This window comes from Poecilia mexicana, unplaced genomic scaffold, assembly GCF_051168715.1.
Source record: "Poecilia mexicana isolate PSO_F unplaced genomic scaffold, ASM5116871v1 scaffold_19, whole genome shotgun sequence".
Classification (NCBI taxonomy): Eukaryota; Metazoa; Chordata; class Actinopteri; order Cyprinodontiformes; family Poeciliidae; genus Poecilia; species Poecilia mexicana.
This window is the reverse complement of record NW_028263388.1, coordinates 10020289-10043595: the sequence shown is the minus strand read 5'-3', so window position 1 is coordinate 10043595 and position 23307 is coordinate 10020289. Positions and strand designations below refer to the sequence as shown.

Below are 23307 nucleotides of genomic sequence, written 5' to 3'. Positions count from 1 at the left end.
TCTGGCAGTTTTTCTGCCAGAAAGAAAAAGAAGAAAAACTGCCTTTTTTCTGGCTGCCTCTTTTCAAATATTTTCTCATCTGTAATGTAATAAAGTATTAACTACTAGTTCCGAACTCGATGTTCTTTAGTGCGAAGCTTTCATTATCGCTGCTGTCTTTTTCTTCTTCTGCAGCCGAAGGTCGATTACTTCCCCCTCAAACACTCGGAACCCGCTGAGTGGATGCGTGTGCGTGTCTCCATCACACTCTTACATCCCTCCATGTCTACCGATGGACCCAGTGGAGTGTGTAATTGTTGCTCTGGTTGGTTCTCATCTGACTTTTGCCGCGCTTTGAGCGGAAACCATCAGAGCCGCGGAGTGGAACAAAAATAAAAAATAAAATAAAAACGCTCTCCGTGCTTGGAGCCGCAGGACAGGAGACGCTCTCAGAAGTTTCGGCTGAATGTCATTTTCAGTTCGGTGAGGTCGTGTTTTCCCTTCAGCTGGATGTCGGGGGAGGATGAGTCCCTCGTTCTCTTGTTTTCACTTCAGAAAGCGTGATTAAAGCTGCTCTCTGCACACTTCGGCATGCGTGGACGGATTATAAGCTACTGGTGAACCTGAAGAGGGTCCTTTTCGTTGTCTTTTCACAGCTTCCCGCTAAAACAACACATTAGAAAATTAAATCTGCAGCAGCATCTCGGTTTTCATCCTCTTAAGCCTGAAAAGGGTCCAGTTAACATATTTCGATGCACTTTGTTACCTGTTTGAATCAAAATAAATAAATAAAAAGCCTCTTTTCTTTAACATTTTATAACCAGTAAAACCGGAACAAGAAAAGTCTTGTTTTTTAATAAGTTAATGGAGTTTCCTAAAGTCTTGTTGTCTCAATAAGCTTGGCTTTACACGACCAATCTAAGGTTCGCTCGTTCGGTGAGCATCAATAGCTGTCGACGCTAAGTAAGCTCTGCTCTGGTGGCAGCATCGCTTTCCATTATTTATTTTTTGTAAAGTATGGTCATTGGAAGTTATCCAGTTTTCATTGTATTTCTAATTGTATTCCATTTTATCTTCAAACATTACCAAAAAAATCCACAAATGTATCCACTGATCAGCTTTACTTTCTGGGCAGCAGGAGGTTCATCCTGAAGCCTGAGGGTTGCCAGTTCAAACCCCCAATCCGTCTCTCTGTCACTTTGCCATTGTTTCCCTTAGCAAAAGGCTTGGTGGTGGTCAGAGGGGCCCATGGTACCAATAAAATGGCAGCCTCCCTTCTGTCAGTCTTCCTCTGGGCAGCTGTAGCTAAAAAGCAGCTTACCGCCATCAGTGTGTGAATGTGTGTGTGTGTGCGTGCATTAGTGATTGAGGTGTAGCATCTTGGAGTCCTTGGATCTGATAAAGCGCTACGCAAGTGCAGGCAGCAGTTCAGCACACGTACAAGATTAAAGAAACTTGTTTTCTCTCACGTGTGCTCCAGAGGTTCACTTTCAACTCAGTGAACTGAAGCAAGGTTAGAAGAATAAGTGGCCCAAAATTCCTCTAGACTCACAAAATCTTAAGTATTTTCAATTTAGTGTCTAGTGCAAATATCTTAGCTTCCTTGAAATAATAAAACAAACTCACAGGTAACATTAGAGGCTTGTTCCAAGTGAACAATTCCTTAATATTCATGGAAAAAGTGCTAGATTCACTGGTAAATTAGTTCACTTATAACAAAACAATTTTACCTTGTTGTAAGTGAAATAATCTGCCACTGGAAGTAACTCTTCTTCATTAATATTAAGGCAGTATTGACTTAAAATAAGCTGCTACATCTACCAAAAAGGTTACTTGTGAGTTAGTTTGTTCTTATTTCAAGGGTACTAAGATATTTTCACTGGAAACTGTAGACCAAAAATATGTGGCTGCTAAAGATAGTTCTATGAGGTGGACTCAACTCACTGGGCTTTTGTTTAGTCTTTGTTTAATGAATAATAAAGCACTGTAAAATCTCATGTGTCATTTTTGGACCTATTGATTCTTCCTAATGCGATAGGAAAAACCTCTGAAGTTGGGAAAAGGCAGGCTTCCTGTCCCTCGTGATGATCTTTGTCTTATCATTTTAAAACTGCTGGAAAACACACACACACACAAAAACATGTTTACCCTCAGGCCTATTGTAGCAGATTATTGGTTCATCAGTAGATTTTATTGCTTATCAAATTTCCTGTGAACGCTGAAAATGAGCTATTAGCAGCTTTGCCACATAATCACCCTCGCTAATGTGGCTCTGTTTGCAAGCAGATTTACTACGGAGCCATTAGGCCTTATGTAACGACTGCAACATTAATGCGCCGAGCCAATCGCCTAAGCCGACGTCCCGCTGGGCCAAGTGCTCAACAATCAGGTGGAGCCCGAGACCGCCGACACACTGCAGGTGTGTTTCCTGCAGCCGCGACGCTGTTAGCAGCTGCTTCGCACATAATGAGTATGCAAAGAGCTGTGGGTGGGGGACGAGGAACAAGAGCTCTCTTATTTGGCTCAACGCACCACTTCGTAACAAGAAAAAGCAGGGAACAAGGCGACGTCTAACCGGTTTGATTCCAAAGGCGAAGCTGAATTGGTTTATGTTCTGCCATCGTCGATGCCCAGCAGCTTTTGAAAGCAGATCCAACAACTTGAATTGTTCTGCGATATTAAGAAAAATAATGCAGAATTCCAGAAGGGACTTTGTGTTTTTTTCGTGTAGGAGCCGGGCGCTTCTGAATGCCATTTCTGGGAGAAAGAAATGACCTGTACGTAGTCCATAAAGAGCAGTTTGAGTCTGATCTAAACAGAGCGCCGCCTTCTACTTGTGTGTTGAGTCTCTGTCATGACTTGTGAGAAACTTTCAGCAGAATGTTTTGTGGCTGTCGTTGACGACAATTGGTTTTCTTTTTGCCACTCTTCCAAAAAGGCCGGATTTGTGGACTGTGCAACTAATAGTTTTCCCATCATAAATTGTGTCTACCTGAGCAGTGGATCTCTAAACCTCCTCCAGTTACCATACTTCACCACTTTCCCCGGTAAACATCCAAATCTATAGTTTTGCTCCCTGAGCCTGTCTGTTGTGTCTCTTGGTCTTCAGGATGCAGAACATCTAGCAGTGGGATTAAGCCTAAATGCTGCTTGAATGGTCTCGTATTTAGTCACAGCTCACACAACCAACTCGTCAATGTGGTGAGGTGTAACACACAAGTCAAACACAAACCAGATTAAATAAAGATCCTGTCTGTAAATAATTTCCCAGCTGCCGTATCTAATTTGACAATGAAGAGCTTAGAAAATCTTCCCGTCTTTATCCCAACTGGAGGCAGTCACAGACCGACAGACTGGTCTTACGTCCCTGTTTTGCAAAAAGTTAAATGTGGATTTAAAAAAAAAAAAAAAAGAGGAGAAGCAAACATTTGTCTGTAGAAAGGGCAGTAATGTCAGTTGAAAGGTCAGCCATGTTGATTGTGTTGTTGGACTCCGCCGGTGCAGGGCCTTAAAGCTGCAGGTTACTGGAAGCAGAAACCGTGCGGCTTCTCAGGAGAGGTCAGGTCTTTCCTGTCAGAACCTCAAAGGTCAGCGGGTTCATGTGGAGAAGCAGCTTGAACATCTGACCTTCGTGGAGAGGAGCTGCAACCTCAATCAGTAACACCGTGATTAAAGAAAAATACTTTAGTCCTTTTAAAGTCACATTTCAAAGAAACACACAACTGGTATATTTTCACATTTCAAAGCATCGATGTTGTTTGAAATATCGATGTCACACAGATCGTATTTACCCCAGCGTTGTCACTGCAGGCCCAGCATTCAGGTTTTAAAAGCCTTCTTGACATGGCTTTGTCATGACAACTATTTAACATTCTTGTTTCATTTTGTTTAGATTTTGTCGGGAATAAGGTCAGTGCTTCCGAGGGATAACCTCAAAAGGAACTAAAACAAATGTTTGTTTTTATTTACTGACTGATGTTTCAAGTGAGCTATTGTTTCAGGTATTCATTGTTTAAGCAAACTTGATAACAGCATTTAAGCTAACGTTAGCTTTCTAGCTAATTTTGACATAAAAACTATTTACCCTACTTTTTGGATTATGTTACCTAACAATCTTGATAGCATTAGCTTAGGTGCTATCATCGTAATGGGAGCATTTAAGCTAACATTAGCTTTCTAGCTAATTTTGACAAACCATAATTAGCTTCATGAATGGATTAAGTTATGATTTTTCTCAGCATGTTAGCATAAACAATTATGATAATATCACTTGGTAAGTAAGCATTAGCCTTTTAACTAATTTTGACCTAAAATCTATTTACCCTACTTTTTGGATTATGTTAATGTTACCCAACAATGCTAGCTTAAATGCTAGCATTATGTAGCTAATTTTGACCCTTCTTTTCTTCTGTCCTTTCTTTAACAGGCTGATCCTTATAGCCTGTGATGTCTTCAGTCATTTTATTCCCTGGAGATATTGAACTTCTCTCCATCCCTCCTTTTGCAGACATCTCCCAGGCATTATGACCCAACAGATGCAGAACCTGCAGTTGTCCCAGACTAGGAAGTGTCCTGGTGGGCCAACGTCACCGAGCGCCGCCAAGCGCCTCTACAGGAACCTGTCGGAAAAGCTGCGGGGAAGCACCTCCTCCTTTGAAGATACCTACTTTTTTGGAAAAACGGACCGCCTCCGGAAAGCCTCGGTGAGTTCAGCAGAGACGATGTTGGAAGCGGCTACATGTGTCCTATCGATCAATAAACACATGAACATCAAAGTTTGTTTTACATTTTCAGTCCCTACAATCGTTGCTTTGCATGATTCAGTAGAAATAAAAAGGTGAGGCAAATAAAAAGGTGAGGCAAATAAAGGTGACGTCAACACTGGGAATATTCACTTTGCTCAGTGACCTGACAGATTTTGAATAATTCAAACGCAACAATCATCACTGCAGAAACCTTTGACCATATCCTCTCCAGGTTATTACAATCTAAAGATTAAAGAAAACCTAATTCATTTAAAGCTCACAGAGTTAATCTACACCTCAGTCACTGACCTCCGTCAGCTTCCTGTGTCTGCATAAATGTATTGTATGAGCCTTCATAAAATATTTCAAAGGAAGTTGCGTAATTAAACCTTAACCTGATTTTGAATTTTCAAACAGCCTCTCAGTTTGTGAAGGTTTTTAGAGAACAACCTTCTTCTTCTGTTCTGTGGATAACAATTCAAAATCCATATAAGTGTACTTCATAACTAATAGAAATGATCGGCTCCGCCTGCTTTCCAACCCTCTTCTGTGGATGAAAGCGGCTGCAATGAGCTTCCTCTGTATGGTGTTCTGGCTCTCGATGAAGAAGAGGAGCTTCATCCAGAGCTATGGCGAGCCATATCTGACTCACCATAGCTTTTTATGTGCTCCTCCAGACTCCAGAGGGGCACACAAATTGAACTTTCAAGATAACGGTTGCATGCTTTGATTTTGCTTCATCAAAGCTGCTTTTTATCTGTTTACTGCCATCCGTCTCCACTTTTTTTTGCTGAATTTCACATATACTCATGCAAAATCAACGGATTGCGACACTTTTTTCTCAGTACAGTTGTGAGTTTATTGCAAATTATTCAAAGAAAGGGCCACAAAATCCCATATTCAGGTTGCAGAATATCTTACTTCCACAACACTGCCACTTTAGTCTTAACTGATGTCACATTTTTGTCCTTGATCGATCTGTAAATTAGCACCACAAAATCAGGGATTTTGATTGCAAAAATCAAAGGACGGATGACGCGTATCGACAGTTACAAGACCTTGGAACGTCACATTTCCCACAATTTTACAAACAAATGTTGAAGTAATCTCCTTTCGGTTCAGTGGAATGTTGAACCACTTTCTGAGGAGATGTTGGAGGAAAACCCTGGAAAGCCGCAGGTCCGCTCGGCTCTCGGACCGATGGATCAATAGCCGTCTCGTTCTCTGCTTCGCTGATCCTGTTAACGGTGACGTCTGCAGAGCGCCAACTCTGCGATGATAACTGGATCTTTGAGCCGCTGCCTTGGGCTGTGGGGAAGGTTGAAACCTACCGTCGCCACTGCTTAGAGGCGGGTTGTCATGTCCAATGGCGCTCTGTCCGTCCCTGAAACATCTTAGCTTTTTTTTTTTTCTCAGCTTCCTTCATCGTGTCCTTCCCATAGCCCTACGAAACATTTGGTCACTCAGACTCATCAAGCGAGATGGATCACGCTGCGGTGCACACGCGAGTGTGTGTGTGTGCGTGTGTGGGCGTTGAAAGCCTTCCAGAATTCTCTGCCAGCCTACTGACATTTACAGACCAGCCACAACAGCAGACATGAAAGGAAAGACGCAGACGGATGAAGAGGGGAGCGGCCGATCAATACGCGGCGCTTCACTGACATTTAAAACTCCCTGTTCAGACCCTTATTGCCCAACACCGTCACACCTGCATCCTGAAAGACGACAAGAATCCCAAAACATCCAGCCAGAGTCAGGAAGTAATATTAGTTTTCATTCAAGGCATCCTCCAAGTTAAATCAACTGCTCCGAACATCCTCAAAGCATCCTGCCATGGTTTTCTTCCCCGACTTTTTAGTCTTGTGTAGCTGCAGTCCATTGAAAAGAGATACCGAAAATCAGTCTACCTGCAGAAGTAAGACCTTATCTGCCTCCACTTTACACATTCTCCCACCTTTGCTCCAGACATTCATGTATTTGAGATTGTTAGTTCCTATTCTTAAGGCCGCAACGAGTTTCAAAGAGACACAAAGTCTTTAAAACATCTTGAATGACTCACAGGTCACAGAGTGAAGTGTGTTCACAAGCAAATGTTCCCTTGAAAGAGTTCATCTGTTGAGTTGAGGAGCTCTGCAGGAAAGTTTTTTTTTTTTTTTTTTGAAGGCCTTCAGGAAGCCCAATCAACATCAGATCATACTTTACGGGAGGGAAACGGCATCTTAAACTCGAGTAACCGTGATCCTCCTTTCAGACGATGCAGGGCAGCGACTGCATCTTCGAGGCCGTGGAGCAGCAGGATCTAGACACCGTGCAGATTCTGCTGTACCAGTTTTCTGCTGAGGAGCTGGACCTGAACACACCCAACAGCCAGGGCCTGACGCCGCTCGACATCGCCATCATGACCAACAACACGCCCATTGCCAAGCTGCTGCTGAAGGCTGGCGGGAAGGAGAGTCCACACTGTGAGTATAGGCTGCACCTGCTGCTGGTCTTGAATCAGAAGTGGTGGCTAGACCTTCTGCTCTTGTTCATAGTTTAGAGGTGCTAGCTGCACCTTTTCCATGACCGAGTTCAGAGAGAGACATTGGTTAGACCTGCCGCTTGACTCAGATTTGAGACGTTAGTTGAACTTGCTGCTGGTTTTGGACCAAAAGTGGCGAATTGTAGCTTTTCTTGATCTTGGTTCAGAGATGTTAGTCGGACCTGCCTCTGCTCTAAACCTGTAGAAAGAAATATGAACTGAAAAGCAGAAACATGTCGACTGTATTAGAAACTGTCAAAAAACACATATATCTGTGAGAACTGGTAGCTTTTCTGTGGGTTTGCTATAATAAAAGACGAGTAGATGGGGACCCAAATGTATCTGGATCTGAAAATGTAAGACTTGCAGTAATAACTTGTTTTTGTTTTGTTTACATTGCTTTTTGTTGTTTTTTGTTGTGTTTTTTTTTTTTTTTTTGCACCTTTGTCAGATAATCAGTCATAAGCACAGTTCTGTCCGGCAGCATTTCTCAATGAACATGTAGCATCATTTGAAAGCTTAAAAAAAAAAAAAAAACTCACATTGTTAATTGCAGTTAGTCTGTTCTCTGAGCAGAGCCAAAATAAGCCGCTGGTTTTCTGACATGCTGTTTGCGTTGAGTTCTAACTTCCAAAGTAATCAAATGTCAGCCTTAATCCTAAAATCACCTGAGCTCCAGACTTGATATAATTAGAATCATAAGACAACCCTGGACTCAAATTCATCTACCACATAAACCTCAACTACTGTAGAGGAGTGAGCTAGATTTCCTTGGTCTAATCAGATACAGAGACGCTTGTTGAAGGTCTGCATCGGCCGATTCGATCCGAATCCTCCCTCCTTTTATTTCAGCCCCTCCATCAGTCTTCCCATTGTCCTCCACAGACAGGTGGTTCTTACCTTCCTGCTGTCAGCACTACAGAAACATTGGCTACTTTACACCGCGCGGCCCCCCGCCGGACAGCTCTAATGGTGTTTGTTGTTTAATGGCTGAACTTTTCCAGTGATGCGTGTAACGCTGCAGCAATTACAGCTAAGTGATTTATTGTGCTGGGGGGGGAGGGGTGTGAGGCAGGGGTACGCCAGCCCTGGAGCCAGGGCTTCGCTCCCCACACGGTGGTACAATCCCATCCCTGTAAACAAACAGAGCCGCCGTTCTGCCTCCAGGGGCCGCCGGCTCTGTTTGTGTCATTCCTCAAGTGCCAAGTAAAATCGGCCAGGTGGGGGCAGACGGCGCTCCAAGTGTGTGTGTGTATGTGTGTGTGTATGTGTGAATCAGGTTTTTATATCTTTGTGGGGACTATTTTTGTCTACATTGTGGGGTTGTGAAGACCAGTGCTTCTTGTGGGGACATTTCATGGTCCGCATGAGGGGAATGCTGTCTATAGGTTAGGGGTCAGGTATGTGTTTTTATAGGGTTAGGGTTAGGTACGTGATGGTTAGGGGTAGGGGTAGAGATGGCGTAAGGGTTATGCTGTAGAGTATTAATGGAAGTCAATGTAAAGTCCCCACAAGACACAAAAACAAAACTTTGTGTGTGTGTGATGCTACGAGTTTCCACAGAAGACTGTGCTTCTGCAGAGACTTTGGGGTCAGATCAAACTTAATCTTGGGTTAAGCTTAAAATCAATATCAGTTATCATGAAATGTGTGGAATTGATCAAGAATGCTGTGCTATAAATGTTGGCAGTGAACAGCATTTACACAATCGACAACATAATAAACAAAAACCTTCCCATCAGGCATAATAGGGTTTTACTAAAAGAAGTGTGAATAAAAATCGATCCTGCTTGACGCTCCACAGCCGCGAACTTTCGCAAGTTAAAATTACTGAAATGGCCTTCTGATTACTTTTCACAGTTGTTACACATTCACAATTTAAATTTGACTATCGCTTCTTCTTTTTTTCCCCAGCAGGATGTTGATATGAAGAGTTGTGATGTCACCTTGTGAAATACTTCAAAACTTTTGGATTAAAACTAATTTCATGGGAACAGTTTCATCTCCGCATGAACAGCTTAAACATCAAAAATCCATTTCTATATACTTTCATCCATTCTGTGTAGCAATATTAAAGGACTACAGTTTTCTGTCAAATCTGTCCAAAAAAATCCTCTCACTCAAATTTCAATTCACTTCTACTTTATTTCAGCCTGTAATGATCCTTTCCAAACTGGACCTGAAGGCTTATTTTAGAGCCTCTACACACACACAAAAACCATATGTAGACAGATAAAAATTGGCATGTGTGGCCACCTGGAAGCTGTGACGCACATAGTTAAAAAATGTATTTGATATTTTTTCACATAGTGTTTTGCCTTGGGTTCCTTTTCTTTCACGCTCCCAGGATAAGGGGGAAATCACCATAGAAATGAGTTCCTCTGTATTTTCAAAGTAACTGGATGTTTTTCTCTGATTTTAATCCATCATAAAGTCAGTTTGAATGCCTAACACAGCAGGAGTAACCAAAGTGGAACTCAGGGATCATTTCATTTCTGGCCCTGAAAATAATTTTATGCCACCCACCACCCCGACCACAAACCAAGAATGACACAAGCAAAAATTTCTTAGAGTGTAATCTTCACAAAATCTCCTTAGCATGGGAAATGTTGGCTGGATCTCAAAATATTTGTCATTTATTAAAAACAACCAAGGAGCTTACTTGTTTGACTTTTATTCAAAAACAGACTTCGACAGAGCTTTTTATTAACCTCCCTCCACTATATTCCGTATTTTTCGGACTATAAGCCGCTACTTTATTCCTAAGCTTTGAACCATGGGGTTTATAGCCCAGTGTGGCTTTTCTGTGGATTTTTCTTCAACCACCAGGGGGCTCTCTAGCAGGAAGTTAATCATTGGAAGTCAAAATTAGAAATCAAAGAAGAAAATGCTAATTTTCGTTTAGAACAAGCACATGCTAGCAGCAGGCACGACGGAGAAATATTTTCAAACTCATACGATGCAGGTTTTAAGTTGAGGGCTGTCGAGCTGGCAGTACAGGAGTTAAATGGAGCCGCTGCACGTAAACTCGACGTGAACGAAACCACGGTTCGGGTTTGGAAACGGAGGACTGCATCCTTAATATCCAGCAGATTTATTAGGACGCTGCCCTCTGCTGGGTCCTTATGGAAAACCGAGAGTGGCGGAGATACAAGCGGCTTATAGCCCTGTGTGGCTTATATATGTACATTTCCAGTTATTTATTATTTTTTTTATTTTATTTTATTTTTTTCAAAAGAAAATTGTAGGTGAGGCTTATAGCATGGTGCGCTCTATATTCCTGAAAATACGGTACATTAAAAGAAAAAAAGAATGATCCATATCCAACAAAATAGAAAACAAATAGCCCATCAAAATGTTTCAGAGGTAAGTGTGAGAGCATTCTTATGTTTTGGACTAACGCCAATGAAACAGGTAAAATGCAAACAATCTTAATAAACTGTGCACTTATTTTTCATTTTTTTAAATTTATTTTTTAATATATGTATTTATTGTTTTCAACAAATTAACAAAACTGCAGGACAGTTAACATACATTGACATGCAAATTATCGAACAGTCTGCTATAACCAATTAATGTGGGATGATGCTGACAACAGTGAGATCTTGTATATCGTCTTCGTCTGTTGATGAGTCCAAGTAAGATCACAGCTGCAGACAGGTTCCAGAATACATTTATATTACTAGAAAATAAACAGCCACGATTAACAGAAAGAAAAGGTGATACACTCAACCCAACCCACCCCAGAATATTAAGGAAAAAGTAAATAAAAAAACATGGATGGGGGAAACAGAATAAAGAGGAAGAAAAATAATAATAATAATTATAGACACACATACACATAATAAAAAAACAAAACAACTAAATAAAATATTCAGCTCCGCCAGACTGTTGGGAATGAATGTATCAGGGTATATTAAATCACTTGTGCACCGACTGGTAGGCCAACCTACAGCCATTCTGACAGGCAGGGAGGTAGCAGGGCTACAGAGCCGGAGCAAGGCTGCCACTACCTGTGACCTACACCTGTGGAATCACTCAGATGTTCAAGGAATGGCCCCCACACCCCATCATATCTGGGTACATTATTATTGAGAGTATAGCGTATTTTTTCAAGATGTAAACAAGAAGCCATGCCATTCAGGCAACATTTAAAAGAGGGAGGTGAGGCAGACTTCCACTCTGTAAGAATGACTCGTTTAGCTACAACCATCCCAAAAGAGGAGAAAAAAAAAAAAGCTCTTTTTGAGGAGCCAACTTGCAAAACCACTCTGCTGGGGATCACGCCACCATCTGCGATCTACCATAAAGATGAGAATGACATCTGCAGCTACCCGGAAACACAGTTCTTTAGGCTGCATTTGGAAACGGATGGGCATCGGCCATAACCACCATGCACTCCCAGCAGCGGGCCTGGAGGTGTTTCTTCCTGCTCAGCCAGCTGCTTCATTGCGGCGACTGCAGCGTGACGAGTTCCTGATGCACAGAAAACAGCAGGACATTAGGGTCAATATAAAATTATTAAAAATGTAAATGATACAGAGGTCTAGAACATGCAGATGAAGTCACGTGACAGATAAAGAGCCTCCAATAGATCAGGGTTATACATTTTCACCCATCCATCGTCTGCATCTTCTCTTTCCTGTCTGCTCTGTTCGCATTAGACCTGATTTCATCATTGAGGTTGTACATATATTTGGATGAGTACATGCTAATTATGTTCATAGCTGTGCTCCAGACCTCCATATTTTGTAGGTTTAGACAATAATAAAAAAAAATAAATTACTAAAATGTACAAAAAAAGTCTTCAAACCAGGTTAAAAGCCCAGAACACATGAATCTAAAATTGAAAATGGTACAAACAATATTTATTTTAGTCATGGTATAAAAATGTGGATTTATTTATTTATTTATTTATTTATTTTTTACAAAGTGTATGTTTGTACTATACTGGATGGAAACAACAGGAATTTCCATCTAAACTGTTATTAGACATTGGAGCAGACGGACAGTTTGTCACAATAAGACACTTTCTGGATATAACTCGGAGATTACACTTAACTTATTCTGATAAAAGTACATTTATCCACAAATCATATTTTACTTCTACTCTTTTTTTTTCGACACGGCGAAAAAAAAGCCTTTTGTCTGTGTTGCTCCTTCTACACCACATGTAAACCCAACAAGAGGTTTCGGAACCGTTCAGAGAATTTTGATTTGAAACTACCTAAAACCTGGAGTTTTTAACACCAAAATGAAACACGGTGAAAAACAAAATTCCAAAGTAGGAAAGACAGGATGTGTTGGATAAAAATGACTGAAAACTGTGTTTTGTGTGTGTGTGTGTTTTCTAGTTGTGAGCGTGGAGAGTCGTGAGGCCCACCTGAGTGCCCTGGTGGAGGAGGCCGAGCGGCGGGCGGCCGACTTGGCGGCTCAGGCTCAGAGAGACGGCCTGTCGCTCGAGGCCTGCCACAAAGACAAGCAGCTGAGGACGTGGGAGTGGAGGAGCAAGCTGTACAAGCGCATGAGGACGGGCTTCCAGCATGCACGTGAGTCAAAAACACCGGCGGCGCCTGAAGACGCGGTTCAGGTATTCTCCCTGAATGACAGAGCTTGAGTTGAACCTGACAAAAGAGCAGGAGTTTTTTCATGCTGCAGTGATTCAAGATAAAAAAAAAAATGTCTTGCGCTATATTACTGGGGGGAAAAAACTCAGTTCATGAATGTGCATGATTCAGTCTAACCACACGGACAGAGTGGATGTCAATGATGGGCGTTCTATTCATAGATGCAAAGAAAGGAGAGTTTTAAAGCCCAGTTCTGAAAACAGACAAGGTGAAGGTTTTTTTGTTGAATTGTTTTGGCTTCCTGAAAGTGGAGAATATTTCACTTTTGAGATAATGAAACTGTAAGCTGGCTTATCCCACATTACTCTGGGGTAATTCCAATGCCAATGTTACAAGGCCAAAACTGCTGAGGTAAAGGAAGAAAGTCCTGGAAAATGGCTTAGTATTGGATTCAAATACTGACTTTGAATCAAACATGACAGCCATGTGTTTTCTTAATGTCTCCCGTATTTAAACCGTAATTCCCCTGCAGCTGACGCCTCTCTTTGGCCCCCCATCAGGTGCCCCGGAGGCCCCCACCATGGTTCGACTAAGTGTGAGCAGCAGCACCACGCTGACCGTCACCTTCCAGGAGCCACAGAGTCTAAACTCCACAGTGGTGACCAAGTACAGAGGTGAACACACACGCACACACACACACATGCATACCCTACAAAAATCACAAGAAAACAAAGACAGATATATTAAAAAAAAAAAAAAAAAATGAAATCAATGTTTAGGTCTAAATCTGTTCAATTCACCTACAAAACAAAATGGCTTTGGAAAACATGGCCTAAATTAAACATCCATTAAGTTTGATGACACATTTTCTTTGTGTAATTCTGTAGTTTTCATAACAGCAAAAACAAAGAGGCTCTCAGACCTTACTGCAGCAGATTAACACAGACTCTAATAAGAAGGGCAAACTTCAACAATGAAAGGATATCAAACTGACTTTTGATTTCCTAAGCAAACCAAAATGTATCATTAACTCTGACAATACCAGACAGGTCATTCAGCTGCAGAACAAAATGATCTGTCTGATATTTTAAATGTTGTTTTCCTTTTTCCATTTACCAAGAAAAGTTATTCTTTTTCATTTAGCAGACATTTAGTGTACTTTGAACCCCAAAACAAACCTCAGAGGCTCATGCAGTCACTTTCCCTGAACTGTTTTTAAGGCAAAGTTTGGTCCAACCAGGCATTTTGGAAAGCTGAATAGTTTTATGGGAGATTAAAGGATTTCTCAAATATGCATGCAAGAATCAAGGCAACACTCTGTGTATTTTTTCAATGAGGGAATAAAATTAAAACATCAGCTTTAACTGACCCTGACCCAACTGACCCTCTAAGGAATAAAAGACTCTCTCTCTCTTTGTGTAGTTTATAAATTCCCAGTTTAGTCCTGGTCGTGGTCAAAACTCCCAGCTTCTCCTTCGTTTGCCGCCTGGAGGCGGTTAACTCTGACTTACGGGGGGGACAGACGTCCTGTAACGTTTCCTTTACTGTTGGATCATTAAAGAGCAAAAACATGCTCGCTGTGAGACTGAGCGGTAAATGTGCTTTGCAGCTGAGCGTCTCCACTGCGCCGAGACAGAAAGTAACAGTCAACGAGCGCTGCAGGCTTCCAGCCAAACAATGAGAAGGTTAATGATGATTTGAGCACCTCAGGAGGAACTATTGATCTGTAATGAAAAGAGAGGCAGTTTGCTGCTATCACCTTCGGCCTAATTAACCATACCTCTCCGTGTGTGTGTGTGTGTGTGTGTGTGCGTGTGTGCGTGTGTGCGTGCTTTCTCTCTGCGTGTGCAGTGGAGTGGAGCTGCCTGAAGGATTTCTCGCTGCTCGCCGGTGAAATGGTGCTGGATAATCTGCAGAGTCTCAAATGCACCATCAGCAGCCTCTCCACGGTAACAGCAGCATCCTCCTCCCCTCCTCCCTCTGCTCTCTCTCCCACATTAACTATGTTTGCTCTTTTAATGGAGTCGGCGAGAACACGCCGTGCGAAGCCGGCTGAGATATTCCCGCGACGCAAAGAAATGCAGCGTCGCAGCATCTGCTGCAGGACCGCCGCTGGTTGGACACTCGGCACCTGCTGTCTCATCCAGTTTTCAGGCAAAACATGAGATCGCGCAAACACGTTGTCACCGTTTCAACATGCTGCAACAATGATCCAAATACAACCATGTTGTCGCTTGAATTCCTGTTTCAAAGTGACTCTTTAAAGTTTCTCAAAACTGTACATAAGAGATTTTAAGCCCAATTCGATCCACTCATAACATATGCAGGTACAATTTGTAGTTACTAACAACCTGCCTTTATCAAGAAACTATCAGAGGCTCAAGTCTTAACATCGATGCCCACCTGGACGCTGTCAATGCAGCAACATTATTTTCAAAACATGGCTGGAGAAATCATTAAAATCCTCGTTTTCTCTGCCTGCTTTTGTGTTTCAGGGTCGGCTTTATTACGTGCGAGTGTCTGCGTACAACATGAAGGGCTGGGGTCCGCCTGCCTCCTCCCTGCCTCCATCCGCCGCTCCGTCCAGTAAGTTCCCCTCACCGAATCAGCTTTTCAAAACGCGGGGTGGGCGACCCTCTCCGTTCGGGTCGCCAGAGATCTTCGGGGTGGGGCGTGACATAAGAGGAGGAAAAAAAAAAAGAATAAATAAACCAGAAAAAGCATCAGCAAATATTTCGCCAATTTCACCAAGCATTTGCCAGAGATAAAAGGGAGAGACTTTTAGCACCTAAAGCGACAGTGAGTAAGGAGGCAGAGTCTGGGGGAAGCACAGTAAGAAAATAAAAAGAAGGAAGGAAGTGTGACCATGACTATTAAAAGTTGTAAAGTTCATAGGCTGGATGTGAAGATGCTCCACTGCCATAGTTTTGTCTGCAAATGAAAAACCCGGGGAGTTTTTCTTTCTTTTTTACAGGAGGCTAAGTGAACTGCGGTCACAGCAGGAGGTGGTTTATACTGTCAAAACTGCAAATGACAAAGCGGCTGAAGCATCATGTTATGAGGCGCTGTGTGTAGCTGAAGCATGGAAATCCATCAGTGAAACATGCTTGAATGTAACATCAGGCTTTGAAAACTCCGGCGCTAGATAAAAACAGGAATGCCGCATCTCTTTTATTCTCTGCTTGAATATTTAACATATTACAGACTGTAACGTTGACGTCATTGTCGACGTTTCCTTCCGATGTCGAAGGCGAATCTGTCTTTTCGTTTTAGTGTATTTGTGCGTTTTAAATTAGAAAAGATGCAGAAAAGCTTTGGTTGCGTATAGCTGACTGGGTGTGGATATTTTCAGAAAGCCGCTCGGGTGGACGGCGAGCGAGCTCTCCGTCTGAATACCAGCGTCAGCAGCGCCGCTTGTTCTGTTCCGAGGTCCTCGGGGTTGGAACATCGGCTCCAGCTCTCCGTCACGACTCCCTTTCTTTCGCGAGCACTTCAGCCTTGAGCTGCGAGAGCGTGCGCGCGCTTCTGCACTCGGTGTGTCTGCAACAGCGGCGGAGGGCAGAGAGTGTGTGGGCGGGTGTGTTTAAATAAGCAGAGTGAAAACACGAGAGCCCCGCATCCATTAACAAGTTCTCGCAAATTCCAGCAACATATTTTCCTCTCCGACGTGTCGGTCGGTTTTTCTGCTTCAGAAGTCAGAGACGCAGTTGCGACAAAACAGGGGTCCAAATGTCCGGTCCTGTCTCCCTCTGCGGAAGGTTTCAAACTGCTTGAAGTGATCTGGAAGAATCTCCTGTTCAAAAAGCCTCACTGTTTGCTATATTATTCATTATGCATTTCAGACTTCAGTAGATAAAAGTCCGATATGGGTTGACAAAAAAAAGGTGAAGTCTTCAGGGAACTGCTTATAAATTTGTATGTCTAAAAAGCATTAGTGAAGATATCTTAGAGTTGTTTTCATTACAGTTAGAGACATCTAAAATGCATCTGTATGCATCTGAATTATAGCTGAAGATGTCTGGCAGACATGAGAACATCTCATTATAATTGGTACAAAAGCCAAAAATGTTTTCTGAAAAACCCTGAAAGACACTTTACCAAAGACCAAATACATCAGATTGGTATTTGGAGTACTAATACAGACATCTGAAAGTGTCTAATTTTTCACCGTGGATGAGTCACCACAGTAATCTCCTGAATGACATTTTCATCTGAAGAAGTCTGAAAGGCATTTATTTGTTTCTATCAATGAAAGACATCGAGTTTGTTGAATTGTATGAATGATTGGGTGTGAATTTGAACCACATAAATCAACTGAAATTTTGAAAAAGATAAAAAAAAGTCTTGATTTGTCACTGGAGAGAGTACGTCTGAAAGACATCTGAGTTTTCATTAAGCATCTGAAAGACGTCTGAATTACCACAGAATATGTCTGGCAGACACTGAAGGATGTCTGAAAGATGCCCTCATTTGTCCAAGGACGTTTGGGCTGTATTTTGTCCTTTGAGCCTCATCAGGTTTTGACCTTTCTTTGTACATTCTTTGAGAACTGTTTTGATAAAAACAAACAAAATTACAAACCCGGCGACAAAACAAGCAGTTGAGAAATTTTACTCAATTAAACATAAAAATATGAGCTAAAGACAAGAGCGAGCTTCATAAGAAGATTTCTCTTTTTGTCTTATTGATTCCCAAAGGAATCGTTGCAATAAAAAGTGTACTGGAACCAGCGAGCGTAACAACAGAAGCCAAATTCTTTCGATTCATTCCTCCCTACACTGCTGGTCAGGAAAATGCTCCACATATTCAGTCCCTGAGCTTATACCGTTTAATTATTTGTCCTCACCAAAGACTTTTTGAAGGTGAAATTGTCCTCTGATATTCATTTTCTTTCTTTCTTCCTGTGTTTCTTTAATTGTTGAGCGTTCGGATTTTTGTGGGCACTACCTATTATCTTTTGCTTTATCCATTCTTTGGCTGTTTCAAATGTTCTGAGAACTATTTAATCTGAAAAATAACCTGTTTTCGTCCTGCTCTTCAGTTACCTAATCGACTTGGGTTTATTTCTACAACCAAATGCGTCTGTGTTATCTGTGAGGACTCAGTCAAGAGCCATCCAGACGACTGCAGCAGAGACAGAAACCTTGACTTACTATCTACATTTCTACACCACTTCTTCACATTGTTGTGAAAGATCCATCATAGAGAATGTTAGCAGCCCTCCACTCAGGATACAAACAGCTGCATCTGCTCTGATATTCGTCCTCCGCAGAAAACTGGAGTTGTTGTTGTTTTTTCTTTTTTCTGCATTCTTATCCGAAATGATGCGTGAACCGACCCCACGGCATCACCAATGATGCCGTTATCAGTTTCTCACCACATGCCTCTCCGGTTGCAGACTGGAGGGAGAGCGATGGCCGTGAACCCAGGAGGCGGGGCCACATCGAGGCCATGGAGCGTCTGCTGCAGCAGGTCCGAGCAACGCACACACACTACTGCTGCGGAGGTGAGTCCAGACGACGCTGCTGCTCCGGCACGCGGGAGGGAAAGCTGTGCAAAGTGTTGACGGGCTGTAGAGGGCGCTGTGTGCAGTCTGGTGCGACGTAAACTACGCCCTACGGAAGTCAACAACAAAACCAGTTGAAACGATTAAAACTTTGTATCGTTGAGAGAATCTCAACGCCATTCATGGCAGTGACAATTTGGTATTTATTCTTAGAAAAATAAGGGCTAACATTTTATTTGAAGGGGTGAGTATTATGTCAAACATGATGTAATACATGAAGGAGTCTGTGTGAATGGTTATGACTGTCATGCAGTGTCACTGTGTAAATAATGACACTTTTAATGCAAGTTTTAGTACAACTTTGCATCAAAAGTGTCATTATTTACCGAATGACACTTCCTCACAGCAGTCATAAGCATTCATGAAGACGCCTTCATGTTCATAACAGGTGTATCATATCATGTTTATGACAGTGTCTTATGCACACCCTGTCAAATAAAAGTTACCAAACAAGGGTAAAAAGTGTATTTTGCTTCAAAACATGCTCAAATGTGTACATATTTGTGTTATTTTCAATGCTGTTTTCCTGTCATTTCCCAAGATGGTTGCTGCTGACTTTTTGGTCCACAGCAGCGTTTTCCAGAGGCTCAAAACAACGTCTGACAAGACACTTAAATTGCCGCTAAAAGCCTCTGACCGACGTTTACATCGCCATTAATTATATGTCTGGCAGACACTTCCATTGCCAACAAAGGTGTGAGAGGTAAAACTGAGCAAGCCTTGGTCTGTAAGGTCACGTTTACACCAGACACGTGAGACTCAAACTCAGATTTTTGACATAAAAATGACTGGTTATGAGTTTAGAATCTACCTCTGGAATGTGAGTTTGGAAAAAAAAAATAATAATTCATATTAATCAGGTAAAAGTGATTTTGAAACTGATATTGAATCCAATCAATTCTTAAACATTCAGATGTTAAATTAAACTTTTCACACAGAGTTGAATTCCCACCTGGCTTGAGATAAATTATGTTGATAAGGAAGCCGGACTAAGATGCTTTAAGTCTTGATCGAGTCGCACGACCATGGATTGGAGTTGGAAGGAAGCTGGACCAGTAAACTAAGAGCTAATTCGATTGTCTAATAATTGTCATCAACATATTTTAAACATCCGGCAGAATAAAAACTTAAGCAGGAAATCAGTTTCCACTGATTTTCATTATGCACTAGAAGCAGTCATATTGTCATTTTCACCGCACATTACCGGCTCTGCAGGTTTAACTCGGCGCTAAACGTCGTGTTGGTGTGGAGGTCCGGCTGGTTGTTATTCCAGCTGTGTCTGCAGCTGTAACGTACACCCGCCGCCCGCATGCTGACCGTTGTATTTACACAGTTTACGCTCCGAGAGCCAAAAATAAATGTGTAAAATTAATTAGCGTGGGCACAAAGAGCCGCTTCAGCAGTGGGCAGCGGTAATTTATGACGCGTGTTTCCACCACTTTCAGAGAACGTCGCATTAATCTGCCCGAGCGCCGGCATCGGTTCTCCGGCTCCGACTCCCAGCTGGTCAACACCTCAACAGAGTCGCAGAGAAAACAGCCCTGAACGAACATCAGACGCAAAGTTTAGGAACTATTTTAATCTTGTTCACTTCTGACCCAGCCGGGTTAAAAAACAGTCAGGCTTTGCTTTTCTCCAGTCGGTTCTCAGCTGATTTACATCTATTTTGCTTGCCATTTATCGTATTTGCCTAATTTCAATCAAAAATACATATATTTTTTTACATTTTGAGAATTTAAAATGACTTAAAAATTACTCTTGCACATCTTTTATGAGCAAGGCCCCACAATAACTAGAAGATTTTATGAAAAACCGTAGCAATAGAACCAGGTCGCCTTGCAGGGGAAATTTTGACATTCAATTTAGAAAATCTTCCTTTTTGCAGAATGTTTTATCAGTGATGGGATGTAAGGTGCTGAAATATCGACAGCCTCTCTTGTAAGGGGAAGCTTAAAGCAATCGGCGCTGTGATCGCTGCTGAGCCTTAATTTATGTTTCAGCAATTATTATTTTGACAGATAACTATATCAAAGGCTAGCACTTTGATATGGACCTCTTCAAATAGTTTATCACATCTATTGTTGATTTTTTTTTCTGTATTTTTCTATTTTTATTCATGAAATTGTAATTAATGTTGCTCTTGTATTGTTGTTTGCTTTATGGGACTACGGAGGGAAGTTTGCATTTTGCTAAATCTTGTATATTTACAACAGTGTTATCCACTCACTAATAAAATCACACAAAAACTTGTTTTAATTTACAACAAGCCTTCTCTCATTGACAGAAATGACAACAATCTTAATAAAGACTAATGGAAATGAAATAATCTGACCTCGCAGCATTCACACATTCCTGCCTCTAGGAAAGGTTTGGTTTGGACCGGGTTTGCTGCTTGAAATAGAAATTCTTTCTTTAGAAAGCATCTCATTTCAGCCTTCATTGCTCAGTAAAAGGTCCCGATAATCAGAGCTCGGTCCAAAGTGAAAATCCGGCTCATTCGGTTGAAAGTCCTCGTTAGTCCTGCGGCTCTCGAGGCTTTCTTCTATCAAACCAATCGAACTGTTTGTTTGATTGCAGGTTTTTCTTAGCAATTTAACTCAGAATAAGTCATAATACTCTTTTGTTGTGTTTTTTTTTCTCGCCCCCCAACCCCTCCCCTCCTCTCCACTGATTACACTCTCCAAGCGCTCGCTTGACTTGTTGTCACATCGGTGTTTACAATCAGAGAAAATTGGTTACGAAAAGGTCAGAGCCGTGTGAGGCTGAGGTGAAGCTGCTCTTATTTCGTGCCGTCAGAGGGGGGAGAAAATATGTTGTCTCATTAATCAGCTCCAACCTGAGCTCGATTCTTTATTTATTAGGCGGCGCTCCGCAGTCGGCCGCAGAGTTGTTGTCAGATTATTCTGCTGTCAGACGGCGTTAACCTGCAGCGCTGCAGACACACACACACACACACACACACACACACACACGCACATGCAAACAGACCGTTTACAGCTGCTGAATGCTGCTGCTGTTCACAGCTCAGCCAGACTGCAAAACATCAGAGCAGGAGGGACTAAAGCTGCCGCACGGCTCACAGACGCACACCAGCACAGCCGCTGGTTGAAATGGGAACGCAATTTGGCTCTTGAGATTTCCCAGTAGCAAAGGAATGATATTCAAATCTGTCACATTTTTAGAACATTTGAGCAGAACAAGTGTTTTTCTACCTTTTGCTCACTTTCTAACTTAACAAAAATAAACTCCTTTGAAAAATATGTTCACCTCCTCGCCTGTGGTGGCGCTGGTCCAAGAACCGCCGAAGAAAACGACACAAAAACCTCCCAAAAGACACTGAGCGCAACTTCTTCATGAAATGTAAATAAAAGTAGAGTAGTGTCAGATTGTAGCGGTTGTTGGCTGTTACTTTTGTCTTTGACAAAAGACCGCAGGCCATTTCCCCTGCTAGCGTTAGCGTCACACATTTGTTTGGGTTTTATTTACCCAGAATGCCCTGCGCTTGACAATCGCATTTGAATTTGAACCGCGCAACCTAGGTTTTTTGTGCCAGACAGTTAGCTTTTTTTTGGTTCGCATCACAGTTTGACTTCACATTCCCATCTCCCCAAACAAACCAGAGTTTGATTAAAGCAGACCATTTCCATGAAACACCTGCAGTAGTTTCATGGAAATTAAAGGCCACTATCCTGAAAATCATAGGTTACTTCACAGAAACGTTCTTGTTATTTTTAACTCTCAAAATCTTACTTAGTTTCTGTTAACATGCTTGTTATTTTCCAGGAATTTACGTTTTTCTTTCTCACTACTCGGAATCTGTTGTATTAGACGTTAACACAATTACTTTTTTGTCCTCTTTGTTTGACATCTCTAGGTTGGTGCTGATGGTTCGTAAAATTAGATAAAAATGTCTAAACTTCACTGCTGAAGAAAGCTCTGAAATACAAGTAAAAAATAGTTTGCAAATATTTCTGAACAGAAAAAAACATATTGATTTTTACATGCCCAGGAGGTGAATCATTCTGTTATCGATTTGATTCGTCTACATTTCAAACTTAAAAACAAGGGTTTGGTTAAAAAAACAAAAAAAAAAACATGATCAACTCTTAGTTTTCTTGATAAATAACATATTTCCTGTTTGCTTCATTAACTGTACTTTATTATTTTCCATTCATTCCTGCAGTTCAGGCTACAGCACGTTCCACAGAAGCAGGAATTCTGCCTTTAATCAGAGGATAAATCCTGTCTTTCCAGCGGAGGACCCGTTCCGGTAGTTTGACCTAAACGCAACAAGCGCGTTTCTTCTTGTCACAGATAGTTTTCACTCTGTGGCAGGATGGAGCTAAACAGGTTCCTGTCGGCAGCCGGGCCGCCGCGCCGCCGGTCACTTCAGGCACGGCATCATGTTTGTAAGCTCCTCGTTTGTTTACAGCCTGATAATTATGTGGCGTGTAATTAGTCAGAGTATAAAGGCCGCTGCGGTCTGGAGATTGGCATCGCCTGAACGCTCCGGCCGGGGGAGGGGTGGGGGGGGAGACGCAGAGGGAACAGAGATAGGAGGAGGAATGAAGGAGATAACTTGAACGTGGGAGAGAAATGTGACCGAACCCCTGACCCTGAATTTACGCACGGAAAACTAAAAATCCACCTCAACATTTACAGCATCTGCCAACTGGACCGGATTTACCTGGACGTCACGCTTCGGTCGGTTCCGCCTGAACGTTTTTAAAATCTCGTCTGCTGTTTTTCTCTGTAGACTCGACGAAACTGCAGAACCCAAGCAGGAAGCAGTCCGTCTCCAGAAGCCTCAAGCACCTCTTCAACTCCTCAAACAAGTTTGTGAAGACGCTGAAAAGGTTTGATTCACAGACCCGTAACACCTGAACCCTACGGAAGAGGATAAGGGTCACTAACGACAACAAAAGAAAA

General features: G+C 42.1%; 1 protein-coding gene across 4 annotated transcripts in view; it reads left to right on the top strand.

Annotated features, from left to right (window-relative positions):
* ankfn1a (ankyrin repeat and fibronectin type III domain containing 1a) overlaps nt 1-23307 on the top strand; it is a 96090-nt gene that overhangs the window by 60436 nt on the left and 12347 nt on the right. For all 4 annotated transcript variants that reach the window (XM_088001101.1, XM_014998605.2, XM_014998604.2 and 1 more), the window contains exons 8-15: nt 4487-4682; nt 6976-7186; nt 12600-12794; nt 13373-13486; nt 14664-14761; nt 15308-15398; nt 18211-18318; nt 23135-23234. In XM_088001101.1, coding sequence (XP_087857227.1) covers nt 4487-4682; nt 6976-7186; nt 12600-12794; nt 13373-13486; nt 14664-14761; nt 15308-15398; nt 18211-18318; nt 23135-23234 — 1113 coding nt within the window. The remainder of the gene's footprint in view (nt 1-4486; nt 4683-6975; nt 7187-12599; nt 12795-13372; nt 13487-14663; nt 14762-15307; nt 15399-18210; nt 18319-23134; nt 23235-23307) is intronic.